Source organism: Onychomys torridus, chromosome 8 (assembly GCF_903995425.1).
Source record: "Onychomys torridus chromosome 8, mOncTor1.1, whole genome shotgun sequence".
Classification (NCBI taxonomy): Eukaryota; Metazoa; Chordata; class Mammalia; order Rodentia; family Cricetidae; genus Onychomys; species Onychomys torridus.
The window spans coordinates 37,117,199-37,137,451 of NC_050450.1; the positions used below are offsets into that span (position 1 = coordinate 37,117,199).

General features: G+C 45.4%; 1 protein-coding gene across 1 annotated transcript; it reads right to left on the minus strand.

Annotated features, from left to right (window-relative positions):
- Positions 1–106: 106 nt before the first annotated feature.
- Positions 107–6,482, minus strand: LOC118589853 (immunity-related GTPase family M protein 1-like). The gene is made up of 2 exons (XM_036197495.1): positions 6,231–6,482; positions 107–1,903 (listed from the first exon to the last, which is right to left on the minus strand). The coding sequence occupies exon 2, from the start codon at positions 1,880–1,882 to the stop codon at positions 692–694; it is 1,191 nt and encodes a 396-aa protein (XP_036053388.1). The 5' UTR covers positions 1,883–1,903; positions 6,231–6,482; the 3' UTR covers positions 107–691.
- Positions 6,483–20,253: the final 13,771 nt, after the last annotated feature.

Genomic DNA, 20,253 nt, shown 5'->3' on the forward strand with positions numbered 1-20,253 from the left:
AATTCTCTTTTGTTTTTGAGACAGGGTTCTTCTGTGTAGCCTGGATGTCCTGGAACTTGTAGACCAGGCTAGCCTCGAACTCAGAGATCCATCTGCCTCTGCCTCCTGAGTGCTGGGATTAAAGGCATGTGCCACCACTGCCCGGCTCTGAGTTCCCTCTTAAGATACTCTTTTTAGGTACCTGTCAGTGAATGTGTGACAGATGAGCAGCTTGCATTAGAAACACTGTCTGAGTCCTTTCCCCAGTACTGAACAGAATCCAGAGAACAATGGCTGCTACCATATTCTCCATCTATGTGTTCCTCTGTGCAGGGGTATCCAGGGAAAGGAAGGAGGATGAGAATAAAAAGGTGTTAATGAAGAGGATCTGACTTTACTGTTTTAGAGGAAAACTGATTTAGACTAACATCACACTTCACAACTGAAAACAAATTTTCTATATTCCAAATCTAAGAAAGATGATCAACTATTTTTTTTTAAACAATTTGTCCCTGTCCCTCAGCAGAACAGTGCATTAGAGTGGAGACAAGTGAAATGAGTGATTTTTAACTCCTCTCAAAGGGTCTAGATCCTCAGAGAAAGTGTTGTTATATCTCTTGATTTCTAGTGGAGAAGTAGGGTTGGATCCAGGTTAGATCCAGACCCAAGGCAGTCTGGCTTCCATGTGAGAAGGCGGCCGACCACCCCTACACTAGATTTGAGGAGAGCTGATGGAGTCTCTCAGGATTTTCTTCACGATGGCCTTAGTGTCCTGGGAAACTAACAGAAGCATGCGTTTGAGTTTTAAGCGTCTGAAACGGGGGACACAACGACATAAGCATGGGAGACATTTAAGAACTCGGAAGAACGAATTCACGACTGCACAAGTCATCAGTCTCAGTTGCCAGTCCCCTCTTTGGAGAGTATGCAGGGTTTGGAACTTCATGTTGGCCTTGTACTCTTCGACTACTGTCCCCATACTCTGGGCCACCTGTTGAAGTGATCTGTCATCCACACCAAATTTCAATTGGAACGCTTTCAGACACTCTCCCATGTCATCATTATCCCTGACACCAAAAGAATTCTCCGAGCATCCGTTGTCTATTCTCTCCTTCAAGCAATCCACTTTATCATCAATGATCTTCTCACAGGTGCCAGAAAGGGCGTTTAAGGGCCCAGAGCACCTGATGTTGGAGAGGTCTTTATGCAGTGTGTCCCTCAGCTTTGGGAAGTCATGTAGTAAAGGGTCTAGACTGGATACCAGGAATATGGGGGGTATATTCACCCTCTTCTTCTGTAGACTCTGCTGGATATTCTCCTGGATACTCTGTAGGAGCTGGATCTCTGAAAGGACACACTGGCTGAGGTCCCTGTCCAGCTTGGTCCAGACAATATAGAACCTCTTCCCCATTTTCTGGATGACTTGGGCAAGATTTACATGATTCGAGCTGAACTGCTCAGAGGCGATGATGATGAATAAGTCATATCGGCTGAATTTCATCTCTTCACTGTAGTTCTCTATGGTTTGGGCTGTGGCCCCCAAACCAGGCATGTCCCACAGTGCCACATTGGGAAAGTGGGATGAAGAGTATCTAGCTGGTGTCTGGGTGGTCCTCACCACCCCAGTGGGAGCTGAGTCATCCTCCTCATGGCCAATGATTCGGAGTGCATTGATGAAAGATGACAGGCCATTGCCCGAGTCCCCAGTCACAGTGACATTCACTGGGATTTGGGACAATGTTGCCATGGTCTCCTTGATCCCACATACCACGTCCAACAGTTTCCCTTCGTTCAAGGCCTTTTCAACAGTCCTGTTGACCTTAGGCAAAATGCTGCCCAGGGTTTGATATGACGTGGCAAAGGCAGAGGATGAATTCAGCGGAGCGTAAGGGGTCTCTTCCATGTTGGGGAGTAGGGGCTCAGCCTGTGGAAGGAGAAGCGGTGTGAAGTTAGACATGGGGGTTATCGGAATCAACAGGATTCTTGTCACAGCCTCAATGTTTCAGAACCACAACCAGGGAAGGAGCAAAGACGTTTGATGTACAATCAGTTCAGGAGATAGATGATTGATGGTGCTCAAGAGGGCGGCTGCGCAGCTGTTGTGTGAAGGGCTGTACTCCTGCAGCAGGACAGGACAGGTCACCCAGTGGGGACACAGGCCAGTCTACATGAACAGGCAGGACCCACACCTGAGCACTAGGAGCCGTTCTCCTCACTGAGCCACGTGCTGGTGAGGACCTGCAAGACCTCAGAGTCAAGTATAATTTAATTATTCTCTTCTAAAAAGCACACTCTGCCTTTTCCTTTTACAAATGACGTTTTTCTCCCTGGGGAATCACATTTTTCTAGTTTATGCTCATCTCCCATTGACTTCCACAGATGAATCAAAACAATTAATTTCCAACTAGCCTGCCACGGAGGTTTTGGTTAGTGCTTATGTTTGTACAGTTCTGTGCATAACTGTTGATTGTATTATTATTATTGGAGGTACTCAGGCTGATGTGTGAAAATATATTTTTCTTGTTGGCTGATTGCTTGCAATGAAATTAAAGCATGAGTGGACTGGTCCTCAGGACTGAGAAAAGAATTGGTTGGGATCATCAAGTGGACTGTACACAAGCTTACAACACACCAACTGCTCCTTATTGATGGTCTCCAAGAGTCCCCCTATCGAGAGTGATTGCTATGCTATCCTCTCTTAAAACTCAACTTTCTGCTTGTTCAAGAACACAAATAAAGACATCCTATCACCCAGGGCTAGTGAGATGGCTCAGTAGCCAAGGGCACTTGCTGCTGAACCTGATGATCTGAGTTCAAACCCCCACATGGTGGAGAGAGAACCAACTCCTAAAACTTGTCCTCTAATCACTCTCACATACATGTTTGAGCATATGTACACACACAGACACACAGACACACACACACACACACACACACAGACACACACACAATGTAATAAGTTAAAACAATTCCAAAATCCAAGACCCCGACCCCCCCCCCCCCCCCCGCTTTAATACAGCCTTTCTGTCCCATTAGGAGCACTCAACAGAACATCTGGAGGCCTGTCTTGTCCTTCCATTGAGGCAGGAGGTTTCCCTAGAAGACCCAGGTATTTATGCTTAGGACACACTCATGACCACGGTACATCCCACCATGCAACTTCTCATCTTCCATCCTCTCCTTGAGCTTGGGTACCCGCTTCACTCACACCTCTCCTGGGATAGCACCTGATGTAATCCAGTCCGGCTCCCTATAGCCTCCTCATCCTCTACAGAAGGAAACGGGCCAAAGGACCATTCCCTGTGTGCGGTGCTCGGCTCCTTGTAACACGGATACACTCCTGGAACTCCAGTTTCCTGCCTCAGGCACCAGAAAGTCATGCTACCCACCTCCCAGGACTTGTGTGTTGGTTTCATGACAAGATCCTTCTGACGCTCTCTGTACACCTCTCAGCTCTCTTGGTGAGGCTCTCCGGTTTTATTAGGGTCTCCAAGGAAACCGTTCCTAGGGTTCTCCTCCACTCGTTGACTTTAATCACACAGCAAGAAGGTCCTGTGTCTGTGAGTCTGTGTTGGGTCCTTTGAATGCCTTATCTCACTTAACAGTCCTCAAATCCTATTAGATAAGTGGTATTCATTATTGTTGATTGTGGGTGAAGAAACAGAGAATCATGAATAAATAGTTTTTTGTTTTTTTTTTTTTGAGACAGGGTCTTTTTTTGTAGTCCAGGCTGACTTCAAATTTATGATACTCCTGTCTCAGTCTCTCTAGTGCTGGGATTATGGGGGTATACCATCTTGGCTAAGAACCAGTCTTTATTTACACACAGAGTGTGTAAGGAATCCAAAGGTTGATCTCTGGAATGTGACTCCATGTTTCTGTCGGTGAAGTGAAGACAATCCTCCTTAATAGAGGATTTGATGCATGCTGAGGTGCTTCCCTTGGGGACCCTGGTTTACTAACTGCCACCAATTGTCATTTACATCTTACATGGACACACAGTTTATAATTTTGGAAACCAATGTGTTCTGTCCTCTTTTATGTGTACCCTAAAACTGAGTTGCCATGCTAAAGGAAATTCCCCCAGTGTCTCCAACTACTCAGAACTTGTTTTGGGGTTAAACTCATCAAGAGAACAAGATCTGTCATCAAATGATCATAAAGATGTCCAGAGTTCAGTGGGAGGGAGAATATGGGAAATGTTGCTGTCACATGTCACACCTGCATAGAAGCTTCAAGCCCTTCAAGGCAGTGAAAGCAGAGACTCTTCAGAGTCCTCCTCCAGTAGCTCCTGTGTCAGACCTGAGAGCATATGGATCAGCCAGGATGGTGTTTCCTGTTTCAGAGTGTCAAGGTGTCCTGACTGGGTATATAGACATGATGGTGGACTTACCTGTTCTGAGGCAAAGTTGGCTGGAAGCCAGGGGAATGAAGCAGGACAAAGTCCAGGAGAGAGAGCATTCTGCACTGGTGTGAGGAGATGGGCGACAGAGAAGAGCTGTGTGACATTTAGTAGTGTCTTGTCCTCAAGGCAACTCCCCTCTTGCCTGTCATTGGCCAAGGTCTAGTTCTGTGTCTCTTTTACTTTACCAAGTGAGTTCTACTCACCAGGGGAGAAGATGAACACAAACCATGCTTTTCTCAGAACTATTCATGTGACTGTGATGGAGACTTCCCATACCTGCACAGCCTGTGCTGGACCCTGTGGGAAATGATGCAGGTCATGGCTGCACACAGGATCTAGTCACTCTCCAAGGGTTGTATCCTGCTGCAGTCTGTATTACAGGCAGACTGGGAAAGGTCATGGGTAACTGTGAAGCTGCAAGTTCTTCTGGGAGGCACTCGGGAGTGTTGTCAGAGAGAGCCTCTGAGTACTGTAGCTCAGAACGCTGACTCAGTATTTGCAAAGAACCCATAGAATGCTTTTTGAGATTCAAATGGCCTCCCATTTCCTTTTTTGAGGCTGCTGCCCAGATTATATCTCTATTTCACCCCCTCTGTATAAGGTTGAAGATCCCCACGGAAGAAGTAAGACCCTTGGGGCTTCTGGAGGGAGCTTAACCAGTAGATCCAACTAGAGAGGGGAGCTGGGCCTGGGAAGGAAAATCAGAGTCTGCGAGCAGTGTCTTTGGAGTCTCCCAACAGACACACAGAACTAAGAGCATGCTCACACACACTTGCCCACAGCTGTGTGGAAGGTGGTAGGTACCACACAATCTACTCTGGCCCTACTTTAGTCCATTAAGTTCATTGAATTGAGTTTTGTTATTTTCTACTCCAATTAATTAACTTGAACACATGCTTATTATAACCTACTAAATAAATTTCATGGCTTACTTGATGCAAAATGAAGCTCATTTACAAGTGAATTTTTTTTTCTGTGTGGGGCTCTATGTAGTTCACATATCACACAGACATTATGAATCTCCATCAGAAAGACACATGGGAATGTGGGAACAAGAATAGACTAGCAATGAACCTAAAATCAAGGATTTTTGTGAACTAATATCCTCGTGTGTGCTAAAACTCTCATTTATTCCTATTTGATCACCATTAGGAAAGACTGAGAGAAAAACCAAGATGTTCATATATTTCTGGAAAGTGTGATAAACTTCCTCAAGGTGAATGGGAACAATACGGAGCCCAGTATGCTCTGGGGAGATGGTGTTTGAAAAGTTAGCGTATAGATTAGTTAATGAGTTAGTGCCTTAAACAGAGCCACTTTCTCCAATGCAAATAAAACATTTGGATGGAGTCAGACAAAAGGTTCACTAAGATACCTTATACTCCAAAACCACTCTGAGGTCCAGAACAAGAACCAATTCCAATTCCTTTTTCTTCATATTTATTATGTATCTCAGATACTGCCTGTGGTCCATTCTGATCTCGGGAATTTAATCTTGTGGAGAGATGAAGAGATGCTACCTTAGATTCTAAGAAAAGATGGAATGGCCCTCTCTTCCCTTTTTTCTTTAAATTTAGCAACCCTTAGAAGACTCACAGGAATACTCAGGTGAACTAGATAGACATTTGCCTCCATGCTGGTGGCTTGGATGGATTTGAGCAGCAAAGCCATTGGAGTACTGTGTGGTACTGAAGACAGTCAGAGAGAGGTCCTGCTGTGCTGAGCAAAACAGTCCGGACCCCAAGGTCCCATGACCTGGTGTCCCAGTTGGACTTTTCATATCACAAGGACAGAAGTTTAGGGAGTCTAGGGGTGAGTAAGCTGTACTTAAGAGGCTTTTACTTACCTGCTCCAGAGGAGGGTTATGTGGGATCCGGTTGTAGGCGGCCTTCCTGGAAGGTCACTTCTTCCTAGAAAAACGTTGCTGTCCTTCAGCAGAATTCTATATGGAGAGATCTAGAACTGAAATCCAGATCTGGGATGTGCAGAGATGAGAGGTCTGGAGTCCTTCTGAGAGACCAGTCAGAAAGCAGTAGGAGCTGGCTGACCTCGTGGACTGTCTTTCTGCCTCTGGTCTTTCTCTCTCCACAAACCTTGCTTTTTGCCCTGCAGTTGCTCTATCTGAGCCTTGCTTGCCAGTTGGGACTGGGAGGAGACTTCAGTGAGAAATGGTTTCGATTTCTATTCCTGGAAACAGCTGTTTTGAAAGATTAGGCTGGGCAGGCTACATAGTGTTTTTCAGAGAGAGGCCAGAGCATGGCTGTGCTGACCTGAGTTTGACATGAGTGTGGTGGGGATGGAGAGATGATGTGGGGGTTTACCAAGTCTGCTTAGGGACCTTAACAGCCAGCCCAGGGTCAGAGCATCCTGTGCCTGAACCTGCTACTTCATTCCTTGGACAAACACCTGGGCAATGTCAACCTTCAGGCTCACAAACTCTGGTTCCTCAGGTGCTTGGAGACTTGGGCTGCAACCCTGTTCTGTGTCATGTTTTCCTTGTCTGCTGGCTCACTTGATCACCCCCACCTCATTGTCCTCATAAGGGAGAAAGTCTCTGAATACCAGGGTGTGGGACATCAGGCTCACATCCTTGCAGCTGGTATTTGAGAGGGAAGGTCTGAGCTGAGAGGGGCCATATTTTATTTTCCTAGGATCCAGGAGTTAGTTTAGTAGAGTTGGACACCTGAGCAAAAGCAGGGATTGGAGACTTGGACCCTGGCACAGAAGCACTGACCCCCCGTGTGATGTTTTCATGAAGAAAAGCAGAAGTGTTTTCTAGCAGCCAGCTACAGGCCTAGTGACCAAGGGGGTGGCCAGGAGGAGCCATGCTGCTTTCGGAGGGTGGGGACAGCGCTGGCATTTCCATTGCTGCTTTTCTGTACCTACTGGAAGTTCTCACTGAGTCAAGTGGAGCAGGGGTGTGTATGCAAGCAAAACTGAGCCTGTTTCATTCTCACTGTGGAGGGAGACAGGCTGGGCAGGGAGCAATGAAGAGGGTCACACAGGCACTTTCCAGGGCCCTGAACACAATTTCTGCCTACTTGTAGCTCACTATTGCCCAGAGGTTTGCACAATGTAACCTTCTGGTCACAGGGAGCCCTCTCTGTCACCCCTCCAAGTGACCAGTAATGTGATCCTCTACTGGTGATGATAGCTTTCTCTTTCTCTTTCCTGGAAAAGACTGAGTTGCTGAGAAGAGGGGTCAGTGTGAGCTGCTTTCACATTCCTGTCCTTGTTTAATGCACTGGAGGTTTGGGGTGACAGCTAGAAGCTGTCCTTCTGTTTGCTTCCCTCTAAGCCTACGGCTTCTTGGCAAAGCCTGGGGAGAAACTAGGCTACTGCAAGTCTCTGGATGATTTTGACCTCCGTCCTTAGAGACTGGTGGAGGCTGTCTATCCGTCCTGCTTCCTTTATGGCATTTCCATAAGAACAAACAGGAACAGGTCTCAGGGCAGTCCAGGAAGCTCAGGAAGAGAATTTCTGGAAACTTCCACATCAGTGAGCCAGAAGTCCAGCCCAGGCAGTGTCTCCCTGGACCGCAGAGTCGATCCCTCATGTTTTTGCTCATGGGGAGTAACTGAGGCAGGGCACAGTTACTCAGTTACTTGTTATGACTGGGCATCAGGGAAAGGTTTCTCAAGTCAGGATGCCATGATGGCTGGATGTAGTGGGTGAACACAGAGGAGAGTCAAAACACAGGCAGCCTGTTCTTGAAACTGCCATTTGCCAAGGATCTTTGGGTGGGACATCTGGAGTCAGACCTCCCTGAGGAGGCAAGGCTGAGAGTTCACTTCAGGTGACTACCTAAACTGAGAAGCTGAGTGTGTGAACTGAACCACAGAGACACATGCAAAATCTAATCAGTTGAGATGGAGGTAAGAAGAACCTGAGTTATATATAACCTTGTGTTATAATAGCGAGTTCCGGGACAGCTTTGGTTTCATAGTGAGACTTTTGAAATAAATTTTTAAAAACCCATATAAACAAAAAATGAAGGTGTATATTTCCATCATCTTGCTATGGAAGCAGTGTGGGAGTTCAATGACCTCAAACTCCAAGTCTGTCACCATCTTCTTTACTTTGTGTGTGTCCTTTTGAGTAAAACACTTATTAGCAGAATTATTAGCATCGTTATGAGACCGCATGGTGGAGGCTCTGAGGAGAGTTCAGACTGGTCCACAAAGTAGAGTAGAAGGTTTCTTTCATAATTTCAGAGGAAGAGGAGGTTTCATGCCACAGGATTGTTGAGTAGTCCATAGTACATGCCTGTGTCAGGTTCTCTGATTCCCCTGGATGGCCGGAGTTTAAGGGATGTCTTACATTTAGGAGAAGAAATGTGTGACTTTGAGTATGTGTAGCAAGTGGTAGAAGGACCTCATTTAGTTACTGTGTACGCTTCATACAGGAATCGCTGCTGATCGCCCTTGGTAGATTAGAGTCTGGTAGGCTGGGCTTCTCTACACACAACTATCAGGGTGCAGAGAGACAGATGGATGTGACCTGAGAAGGTCAGGTTTGGATTCTAACTCTCTCTCTCTCTCTCTCTCTCTCTGTGTGTGTCTCTGTCTGTCTCTCTCTCTCCACCTACTTCTGCCTCCCCAAGTGCTGGGATTAAAGACATGCATCACCACCTCCCAGCAAGAATTTTTTTAAAAAAAAGATTAATTTATTTTTTGAATATGAATGTTTTGCTTGTGTGCATACACAGACTGTAAGTGTACTTGGTGCCTGCAGAGGCTAGAAGAGGATGCCAGATCCCCTGGAACTGGAGTTAAGTACAGTTGTAAACTATCATGTGGGTGCTGAAAACAGAACCTGGAGTCTTTTTGTAAAATGTATTGTTTTTGAAAAGTCATTTTGAGATAGAATCTCACTGTGGCATCCCTTGGCCTGGAACTCTCCATGTAGACCAGGCTGGCCTTGAAATCACAGAGCTCCACCTACATCTGTGTCCTGAGTGCTGGAACTAAGGCGGGAGCTATCCTGACCAGACCCTTAACATCTGAGTTATTCAAGATCCCCTTCATTAGGCTTTTCCTCTGATTAATCATTAACTCACTGTAGATAGAAAGGGAAGGTCAATGACTATCAAATAAACAGTCCAGGCATTTCTCTGGTTACTTTTTCTGATACTGAAGTGACTGTGGGGTTTCCCTCTCCCTTGCCCTTCCCCCAACATATCAGCCATGATATCTTGGTACTGTTTGTTAATCACCACACCAGGTTACACTGCACAGAAAGATCCATGATGATTCACCCTGGACTAGCAGGGTCTTGTATATAGCTGGGTGACCTGTGAATCTCAACCTCACACCTATTACACATGGAGGCATGTACAGACAGACATGCACAAATCCATATGCACATGCATACACACACACACACACACACACACACACACACACACACACACACAAACACACATTCTCGCAATTGCCTTGCGGCCACAGAGCCTTGTACCCACAATTGTGACAAGCTAATGAAGTCATCCTCCACTTTGCTTTGTGACTAAAGAAAGGGCCCAGTATTTCTGTCAGAGGTAGTGTAGGTGTCTTAGCTCCAAGCTCAGCAAATTTAGTTTCTCAAGAACCTTGTTGTTGTTGTTGTTATTATTATTATTATTATTATTATTATTATGTTGATGTTTAGAGACAGGGTTTCTCTGTGTAGCCCAGGCTATCCTGGAACTCACTCTGTAGACCAGGTTGGCCTTCAACTCAGAGATTCACCTGTGTCTGCCTCCTGAGTGCTAGGATTAAAGTTGTGTGTTTCCACGGTCCAGTGGGCCTTGTTCTTATGTGTGACCCCAACTCACTTACAGAAGGCTTGTCTACTGCAGCACGGAGGCTCTGACAGCCAGGGCTTTCCTGGTCTCCTGCTCTTACAGAGCTACAGACCCATGCTGTTCTTCCTCCCACAAAGCGTCTGCAGAAGTAATCTATCACACGCTGTCATGATTAGAGCTCCAGTTATCACGAAGACACACCTCACTTCTTCAGCATATAGAACTGTGCTTTGACTCTTATGCGGAAAGGAAGGTGTTTACAGTTGGGGATCAGAAAGGTGTTTTCCTCTTCTGCAGCTGTGCCCTGTCTGTCTGCACTTCAGAGGAGGTGATTTCTCTCAGCACTTCATGGTGTAATTCAGGAGAGATGGAGCAGTCTTTTTCTTTTTAAAATCTCATTGATTTGTGTTTGCTATCCCAGCTTTTATCATTGATGTCACTCTGTCTACCTGCAGAGATCATTTTGCATTTGCAAAGTAATCAGTTGCCTTTCTATTCTCTGAAGGGAGACAAAGTGGGATTATTTTCTCATGTAATATTTTGGTTTTTTAATGATCTCGTTTTGCCCTGGCTCACACATTTAATGTAAAAAAATTTCTCTCTTTGGGAAAATCATTCCTCTCTAGGGGTGAGACTCCTGACCAGTTATCTAGTCCCAAGGGATCAGCCATGAACAGTTATACGAACAAGCAACACTAAATAGACTGGGCATTATTATTATTATTATTGTTGTTGTTGTATTTTTGTGTGTGTACGTAACAATAAATAATTAAAGAAGCTGGGCAGTGGTGGCACCCACCTTTAATGCCAGAACTTGGGAGGCAGAGGCAGGCGAATCTCTGTGAGTTCGAGGCCAGCCTTGTCTACAAAGTGAGTTCCAGGAAAGACTCCAAATCTACACAGAGAAACCTTATTTCAAAATAAAAAAAAAAACAAAAAACAAAAACAAAAATTAAAGAAAAAGGGGCCATGAATTTTAGAGGAAAGGGAGGGCGGTGGGAGGAGTTGGGAAGGTAAAGGGAGATGTGAAATGATGTAAATAGAGTATTCATGTAAGGAAGTCTCAAAAAAAAAAGAAAAAGAAAAAGAAAAAGAAAAAAACACGTGAAATGGAAAAAAGACATATGAAAAAGTTCTTCTTTCCCTAAGTAACCTGCAGGTGTCACTATGGTCCCGTTTTTCATCCCCTCCAGCACTACTAGCCCAGTGTGGAAGAGTCACATGAGGCCTGTGGGCAAGGATGGTGACAAGGGGTGACAGTCAGGAGTTCACAAGCTCAGTTATGTGGCTTTTCTGGAGAGATGTGGACAGTCATCTCTTCCCTCCAGACAGAGCAAAGCCATTTCCTCCAAGCCTTAGTCAACCAGTAAACATTTTTTAAATAAATATTTTTATTTTGTAATTAATTTAATTTTCATATCAGCCATGAACTCCCTTGTCCGAGGGGACCAGTAAACATTTTGGGGTGATTTGCAGAAGCTTGGTGACTGAGGGCAGTGGCCTCACTGAGAAGTCCACCGGCTGGAGGTGATGACTCACGATGCATCCTTGGAAGCTCCTGTGCAGGCTGTAGGCAGCTCTACCTCAGAAAGTCTCCTCTCCTCCAGCACTTGTTTGCTGCTTATGTAACTATGGGGAAGGGACTCATGAGTCTTGTACTCTTGAGCCTCTGGAGTCTCTAAGGTTTCTGTAGGTCCTTGGGTTTTATAAGCCTTCCTCCTCCCTTCAGGAAGGAGGGACTATTTCAGTCCAGGGAAAGCTTCTATGCAACACAGATTGGACTTGGGTTTTACATGGTACACCATTTTTTTTTTTTTTAAGCAGGGGTGGTATTGAGAAAGACTTTCTCTGTGTAACCCTGGTTGTCCTGAACTCATTCTGCAGACAAGGCTGGCCTCGAATTCAGAGATCTGCCTCCTGAGTGCTGGGATTGAAGTTGTGGGCCACCACTGGATGGGACTCCATTTTAAGAGATGTTCTCTCTGTCTCTGTCTCTGTCTGTCTCTGCCTGTCTGTCTGTCTCTCTCTTCTGATGTTTTTGTGGCCCAAAGGCATGCATATAGTGCATAAACATACATGCAGGCAAAGCACTCATACAGAGGAAAATAACTAAATACATGTTTAAAAAGAAAACCATCAGAAAGAGGCCCTGAGGCGAACTCCCTGTGTGGAGTAAACCAGACCTCCAGCTCTCCTGTCTTGGTGTCAGGAGTCCAATTTCGTGTTAGCTCTCAAACAGGGCTGTAATGGTTAGTCCTCACTGCCATTTTATTGGCTTGAAAATTACGTAGCGAGCCATCTTCGGGTTGTTCTGTGGGTGTACGTCTAGGGTGGTTTAGTGGTGGTAGGAGGACCCACCCTGACTGTGGGTGGCATCGTTTCCTGCACAGAGGGCAGAGATGAGATCACATCACCAGCATCAGCATTTGTTGCTCTGCTTCTGCAATGTCATGTGAGCAACTGTCCCGTATCCCTGCTTTCCTACCTCGGTGCCACCATGGGCTAAGTGAAGGTTGGAATGAGAACGGTCCCCCAGGCTCAGAGGTCTGGACACTTTGAACACAGTTGGTGGGATGTTTGGGAGGAATGAGGAGGGATGACCTTGTTGGAGAGGTGTGTCCCTGGGGTTGTCCCTGAGGTTTCAAAAGTCCAGGCCATTTCCAGGTAGCTCTCTGTGCCAGCTCCTTGTGGGTATAAGCCCCAATCAAATGCTTCCTCTTCCAAGTAGCTTGGTCATGGTGTTTTATCAGAGCAAGAGCTAAGTAACTAAGGCAGTCGGTAGCTCTTTGTAAACCACAGACAAAAATACACCCTTGTTTGGAAGTTGTCTTTGTCAGAGAATCGGTAAGAAAAGTAAGCGAGGCCTCCACTTACCTGCCATGGAGGTGACTGGCCAGATGCCACTTTCCTCCTCAAGTGTCTCCTCTCTCTCTCCCTAAGGAAATAGCTTGAGTTCAGGGAGGGCCTGAGAAAAGATCCCCCAAGGACTCTTATTCACACCCCTAGTCACACAGAAGAAAGGAAGGGGTGAGGTGAGAAGTTCTGAAATCCTCCTAGGACATCCAGAGGCCAAGAAAGAGGAGGAGCTGGGAGTGGTCTGGTCTTCCTGGGTTTCCTTCCAGATCCGGTCCACTGAAAGCCTCTGTCCTCTGTTCTACATTTTCTTCCCCTCAGTTCTTCCTGCCCAGACCTTATAGGGTGGAGACTGCAGTGAGGGCTGGTTTGGGTCCTATATTTGGACGTGGTTTGCATATTCAGCCAGTTCTTCATCCTTCTCAGAGTGTTGTAGCCTAACTCCAGACTTTGCATAATCTGCACAGAGATGATCACAGCTCAGGCAAAGGGTCAGGCCTTCCTGGGTCTGACTGTGTAGAATCTCTCCCTGAACCTCCTCCACCCAGAGTCTTTCATCTTACCCTGTGCAATACTGACTCCCAGAGCCATTCTGGCCTCTCAGATGATTGGACACAGTCACTGAGGCTGCTGCCTGACATAGAGTCCTTTCTCACACCTGTTTCCTCCCACTTCACCATCTTCATAGGGGAGATGATTTCAATAAGAAGGCTGAGAAGTGGTCCCCTCTTAGTACACAGATGTCTAGTGGGAAGACACACTGAGCTGGGGTAGGAAGGAGAGCTCAGTTTCCTAATAGATTGGAATCCTTTGGTTAATGGTTGACCTCAGGATGGAGCCAAGGACTGGGCATGTCCACATGTCATAGCAGCACTAACACACTCATGATGTTCCCAAGATGAAAAGTCAGAGTGAGAGGTGAGACTTCTAGGACATCAGGTGCAGGGAACAAGGAGCTGTGTTTCTCTCAGAATGTCAGGCAGCTCTGTCATCCCTCTGCTGTTCTGTGATTACTGGAAGTTCTCCCTGCAAATCTGAATAAAGAGGAGCAGGAGTGGAGGGCAGAACTGAACCTGAGCCCTGCTCTGGAAGGAGCCAGGCTGGGCGGGGTAGGAGCTAGGTGTCTCATGAAGCCCTGAATTGCCAGAGTCCTGTTCTGGAGACCTGAGCACACATTGCCAGAGTCCTGTTCTGGAGACCTGAGCACACATTCTGCCGAATCACACTGCCAGATCTCCTCTCTCTTATGTTACAACATCGCCTGTTTCTCTGTGTCTGACTTCCTCCCACTCAAGCAGGAAAGGGCTGAGGGGAGGCACAAGCACCTGTGAACCAGTTTCAAAGGGTTGTCACACTGACTTCCCTTAGTACTGAGCCTGCCCTTCCCCCCCCCCCATCTGTCTGTTTTTGTTTCTTTCTGTCTGTCTGTCTTGGATTTTTGAGTCAAAAATATCACTTTGTGTCCCTGGCAGTCTGAAACTCTATGTATAACTGGAAGTCATCTAGGGGATTGCAGCATCCACACCCTGGCATCAACAAGAATTGAATGACCCGTAAAGATAGAAGACCACGTCAGACCACCATGTGGGTGCTGGGAATTGAACCTGGGTCCTCTGGAAGAGCAGCCAGTGCTCTTAACCATGGAGCATCTCTCCAGACCCTCCTGTCATATACCTCACCAGACCAGGATGAGGGTTTCTGAAACCAATCTGCTTCCTTTCATAGCATTCAAAGCTATGCCCCAAGTTGAGGGAAGGGAAGCCTGGGCCTGAGCTTTTTAGAGATTTCCTCTAAGAAGATAAGTTCCCTCTTTAATAAAGGCAGGGCCAGAGAACCAGCTCCAGTCAGGAAGAAAGGACCAAAGGGCCACAAACACGTTTGTCTGTCCTTCTTAAAACAAAGCAATTCTGTTTTCCCCCTTAACTCTGTCTCCATAATATTTTAGAAGGTATAATTTTTATTAATTCTTTGGGTATTTCATACACAGAATGCAGTTTGATCATATTCACCCCACTCTTCCTCTGACTCCGCCTAGGTCCACTCCTACATCCCCTATTTCATTCCAGCTTGATGTCCTCTTTTTCTCTTTTATAAATTATAGTACAGAGTCCAATTTGTACTGCCCATACACCCATCAGGGTGGGGCCACTTTTTTTCCTACCAGGAGTCATGCCTGCCCTTGAAGAAAATGGATTTTCCCTCTCACAGAATCCGTAACTCAATGGAAGAGGCTCAATGTACTCCAGGGCATAGTTTCTCAAGCTCCCACATCTCCATGCTTGGACACACACACCCCATGCCATCTTCAGATACTAGAGCTGGCCTTAGATTTCACACGGCTTCCTGTGTGTTTGTTTTCTGGACTTTGCTGGACTGATGGGAAAAAAAAATCAGTGATTGCTCTGGTGCTTAGGATGAGGTTGAATGTGCAGACAGACCTTGGCACAACGCCCTGCTGTGTGCGCACTTGGGACTGAAGTTTCTGATGTCCTGCTTTGACAGTGAGATTGTCCTGTCTAGTCATTCATTGTAGACCTAGAGGTGAAGGCACCCAGCTGCACATGTGCAGTTCAGGCATTCCTCTGGGTATTTATCTGGGTCTGGAATGTCCACGAGGACTGTGTTCCTACCGCTATTGTTCTTGTGTGTCAACCAGTGGTTTCCTTGTACAGCTTTAAGCTTTGATCACTTAGTACAGCATTGTGATGTTCCAAGAATCTGCAGGCAGGAGTCGTGCTCATCCACTCCACACTTACCACACACCACATTTCACTAGCACACATAGTATAAATAGACTGGAAGTTTGCAATACACCACAGGTTGAGTTGGTAGAAGCTCATTGTTGATGACTAATTGGAAATAACTTGTGTGTGTGTGTGTGTGTGTGTGTGTGTGTGTGTGTGTGTGTGGTGAGGGTTTGAGAGAAGTTTTGTGGTAGCTTGAAGTAATTGACCTTCATAAGCACTATTAGGAGGTGTGGCTTGTTGGAATAGGTGTGGCCTTGTTAGAGGAAGTGTGTCACCATGGGGGTGGTCTTCGAGGTCTCTTTTGCTCAAGCTTCCCTCACGTTGACTTTCAGAACATTTTCTGTTGCCTGCAATGTAGGACTCAGCTACTTCTTTAGCACCCATGTCTGCCTGCTTCCTGCCATGCTCCCCAGATGACAATGGACAGAACTTCTGAAACCATAAATGAGCCGCCCCAATATAAATGTTTCTTTTGTAAGAGCTGCTGTGGTCATGGTGTCTCTTCACAGAGATAGAATCCCTAACTCAGACAGAAGTTAGTACTGGGAGTGGAGTGGGGTATTGCTGTGATAGTTCTGACCATGTTTTTGTTTGAAGGAATGTGAACCTTGGAACTGTGGAGTAGAAAAGCAGTTGAATGCATTGAGTACTGTTTAATGGGCCATACTAAAATGAGCATGGAAGACAGTGGTGTTGAATGTGACTTGACAAACTATGGGGTTTGCTCAAGAAGTTACAGAGGAGAAGAATTATAGTATGGAGCCTTAGTAATTTGTTCTTGTGATATTTTGGTGAAGAGAGTGGCTGCCTTTTACCCTTGTTTAAAGAGTCTGCCTGAGGTTAAAGTTAAGACTTTTGGATTAATTCCATTGGCAGAAGAATTCTCAAACCAGCCTAGTATAGACTCTGCCATGTGGTTATTAGTGGTAACTCTAATGAAGATTTCTAATGAGAAGGAGCCATCCGAGGAGAGTAAATTACAACATGTACATTTTGAGGAAAAAGTCCGTGATGATAATGGACTGAACTTCTGAAACTGTAAGTGAGCCACAACAATTAAAAAAAACTTCATAGGAGTTGTGGTCATGGTGTCTCTTCACAGCCATAAAAATCCTAACTAAGACAAGGCTTCTCTGTATAGCCTTGGACATCCTGGAACTTGCTCTAGAGAGAGCAAGACAAACTCCATTTTCCCTAACTAAGATTAAAGCTGAATAAAGTTCCAGAGACATAAACACCCAGCTAAGACTCCAGTCAGGGAAACCTTGCCCCCGGGGTGGGGAGGCTGCTGGGCAAGAAATAGCTAAAACAAAGGCTTAATCCATCAAAGTCTCCACTAGTATTGGGACTCTCCAATGTATTTTGTCTTCTGTAGTTCTTCTCTTGGCTAATGTTCCTGTTAACTGAAGTATGACCCTGAAATGCAAAGGCTTGTACCCCCTAGCTTGTGGTTTTTTTCCCTTTAAAAACCTTTCATTCTGAGAGCTCATGACTGTCTTCCTTCACCTGGCTAGCCAATGTGTTGTATGAGGACCAAGCCTGGGCTTGCTTGATTTAATAAACCTCTTTGTACTTGCATTGGATACTGGCTCTCTGGTGGTCTTTCTTGGGGAGTCTCACGACTCGGGCACAACATTCTGTAGACCAGGCTAGCCTTGAACTCACAGATTTCTGTCTGCTTTTGTCTCCTGAATGCTGTGATTAAAGCTGTGTGCCACCACTGCCCAGCTGCACAGTTACTTGTATTAGTTTTCCCATTGATGTGATAAAATACTCTGGCAAAAACAATTTAAGAGCGAAGGAGTTTATTCAGGTTCACAGTTCAAGGCTACAGTTCGTTGTGATGGGGAAGGCAGCTGATCACATGGCACCTGCAGTCAGGGAGCAGAGAGAGATGAAGGGTGGCACTCAGCTGGCTTTCTCCATTTTATGCAGTCCAGGGCTTTGGCCTAGGGAATGGCACTGCCCACATTTATGGCAGGTCTTCCCATCTCAATTAACTTAATCAGATAGTCCCTTACAGACATTCCCAGAGATTTGTCTCCAAGGCAACTCTAAGTCCTGTCAAGTTGAAAATCGACATAAACCAGCACACACAAACCTGCAATGTATAGAAATACTTCCCATATACATGACAAAAAGCCTCCTGTTCATAATGGACTTCTCTGCTGATTGCTTCCTCTGCTACATACACTAATGTAAAGACTTCCTACTGTCACTATTAGAGTTGAACCACACAGAAATAGATTAAAGGCTGGCTGAGACTGGGCCCTGGGTGTTCTACATGACACAGAGGCAGGGAAATGGTCACCAGGAGCAGACTGCTCAGTAGGTGGTGTCATAGAGGACAATGATTCAGAAGGATAAGAAATTACTTATGAATGTTACTCACTTACAGTGGGACATGCTAGTGGTTGATGTGACTGTGGAATAGTGATTCCCAGATGCTGGAAATGTGAAGAGAGGAGCAGAGAGAGTTTGGATAACAGGTCCCAAAGGGTAAAAAGGAAGGAGCATTTCCTGGTGTGCTGCAGGACAGCACAGAGATTCTTGTTTAAAATAACCTGTAGCCGGGTGGTGGTGGTGGCGCATGCCTGTAATCCCTGTACTCGGGAGGCAGAGCCAGGTGGATCTTTGTGAGTCCAAGGCCAGCCTGGGCTACCAAGTGAGTTCCAGGAAAGGCACAAAGCAACACAGAGAAACCCTGTCTTGAAAACAACAACAACAACAACAACAAAAAAATAATCTGTGATGTTCTTTATGAATAAACAGAACAGAGATGCTCAGATGCCCCAGAGACTGGGCAAGAACAGTAAAATTGTAAATGTACCCTCAGTTGGTCAGCATCTACTGTATAAACGTACTTATTAATAATGACAATTATATGTTAGTAATATAATTCTAATATGCCTAAGAATATGGACTCCACAGTTCTTCAAAAAATGATTTATTTATCTTTACTTGATGTGCATTGGTATTTTGCCTACATGCATGCCTGTATGAGGGTGTTGTATGCCCTAGAGCTGGTGTTACAGAAAGTTATGAATTGCAATGTGGATGCTGGGAATTAAAACCAGGTCCTCTGGAAGAGCAGTGTTTTTAGCTGTTGAGCCACCAAGATTTGATAATTATGTATTGCTTATTTGAGTCAAGTTGTCAAATTGTATCTACAAATAAGTACAATTTAAACTATAACTGTGTGACTATATATACATATATATGCTGGTATAAAGTGGGTTAGGATAATTATGGGGCTTGAAGAAATTAATTTTACATATCACCTTGTCCAGGTGATAGTACCTGTGGTAGTTTGAAATAAATGGCCCCTCTAGGTAGTGGCAGTATTAGGATGTGTGTCCTTGCTGGAGGAAGCGTGTCACTGTTGGGGACAGGCTCTGAGGTCTCTGATTCTCAAGTTATGCCCAGTGTGGGACACAGATTTCTTCTGCTGCTTTGGATCAAGGTGCAGAACTCTTATCTCCTTCTCCAGTATCATGTCTGCCTGAATGTTACCCACCATGATGACAACGGATTAAACCTCTGAACTGTAAGCTAGCCCCAATGAAGTGGTTTCCTTTATATGGTTGTCACAGATAGAGATATGATAAGTTATGGATAGGACAGTGCCGTGGTTTGAAGACCACTACACGCTCTTGTGTTAAACACCTGGTCCCCAGCATGGCATAACAGTTTTGAGTGTTGCTGAGCCTTTAGGAGGTAGGGCCTAGTTGGTGGAAGTAGGTCACGAGGGCCAGGACTTGTTACTCCTGCCCCCTGTTGTCACCTAGCTCTTTCTGCCACCAGCCTTCTTCTACAGTGAGTTCTTTCTCTCACCATGCCCATCCATAGGACAGAGAACAGGGCTCCAAAAGGTGAGGCAGATTAAATCTTTCTTCTCTTAAGTAGTTTCTGTCAGGTGTTTAGGACACTGAGACATAAAAGGATTAATACAAATACTATAGAGATTATCCAGATATATTATAAGGAGACATGGATAGGATATATTGCTCTCTGTTCTCTGAAGAACCGCCATGCAGAGCTAAAATGTGCATGCTTGCTTTCTGCACATGGAATCCATGCATGGCTCTTTACCCACCTTCTAGAAGGGCAGCTCTTCACACAGAAAGCAACACTAGAATTTTAGCAAAGTGTGATATTAGATGTGCCAAAGAGACACCGTTTCTCAATAGGATGCTGTGGACAAATAAACTGTCTAGAACTCCACATGCTGACCTCTCTCAAGTGAGGCAAGTACCAACACCCCCACTGGACATGAAACAGTAAGGTAGTGTTTTGGAGTGAGCTTACCACAAAGAAAGACATTTTATTTAAAGATTTATTTTATTTATTACATAAACAGTGTTCTTTCTGCAAGTTTGCCTGTTCTCCAGAAGAGGGAATCAGATCTCATTACAGATGGCTGTGAGCCACCATGTGGTTGTTGGGAATTGAACTCAGTACCTCTGGAAGAGCAGTCAGTGCTC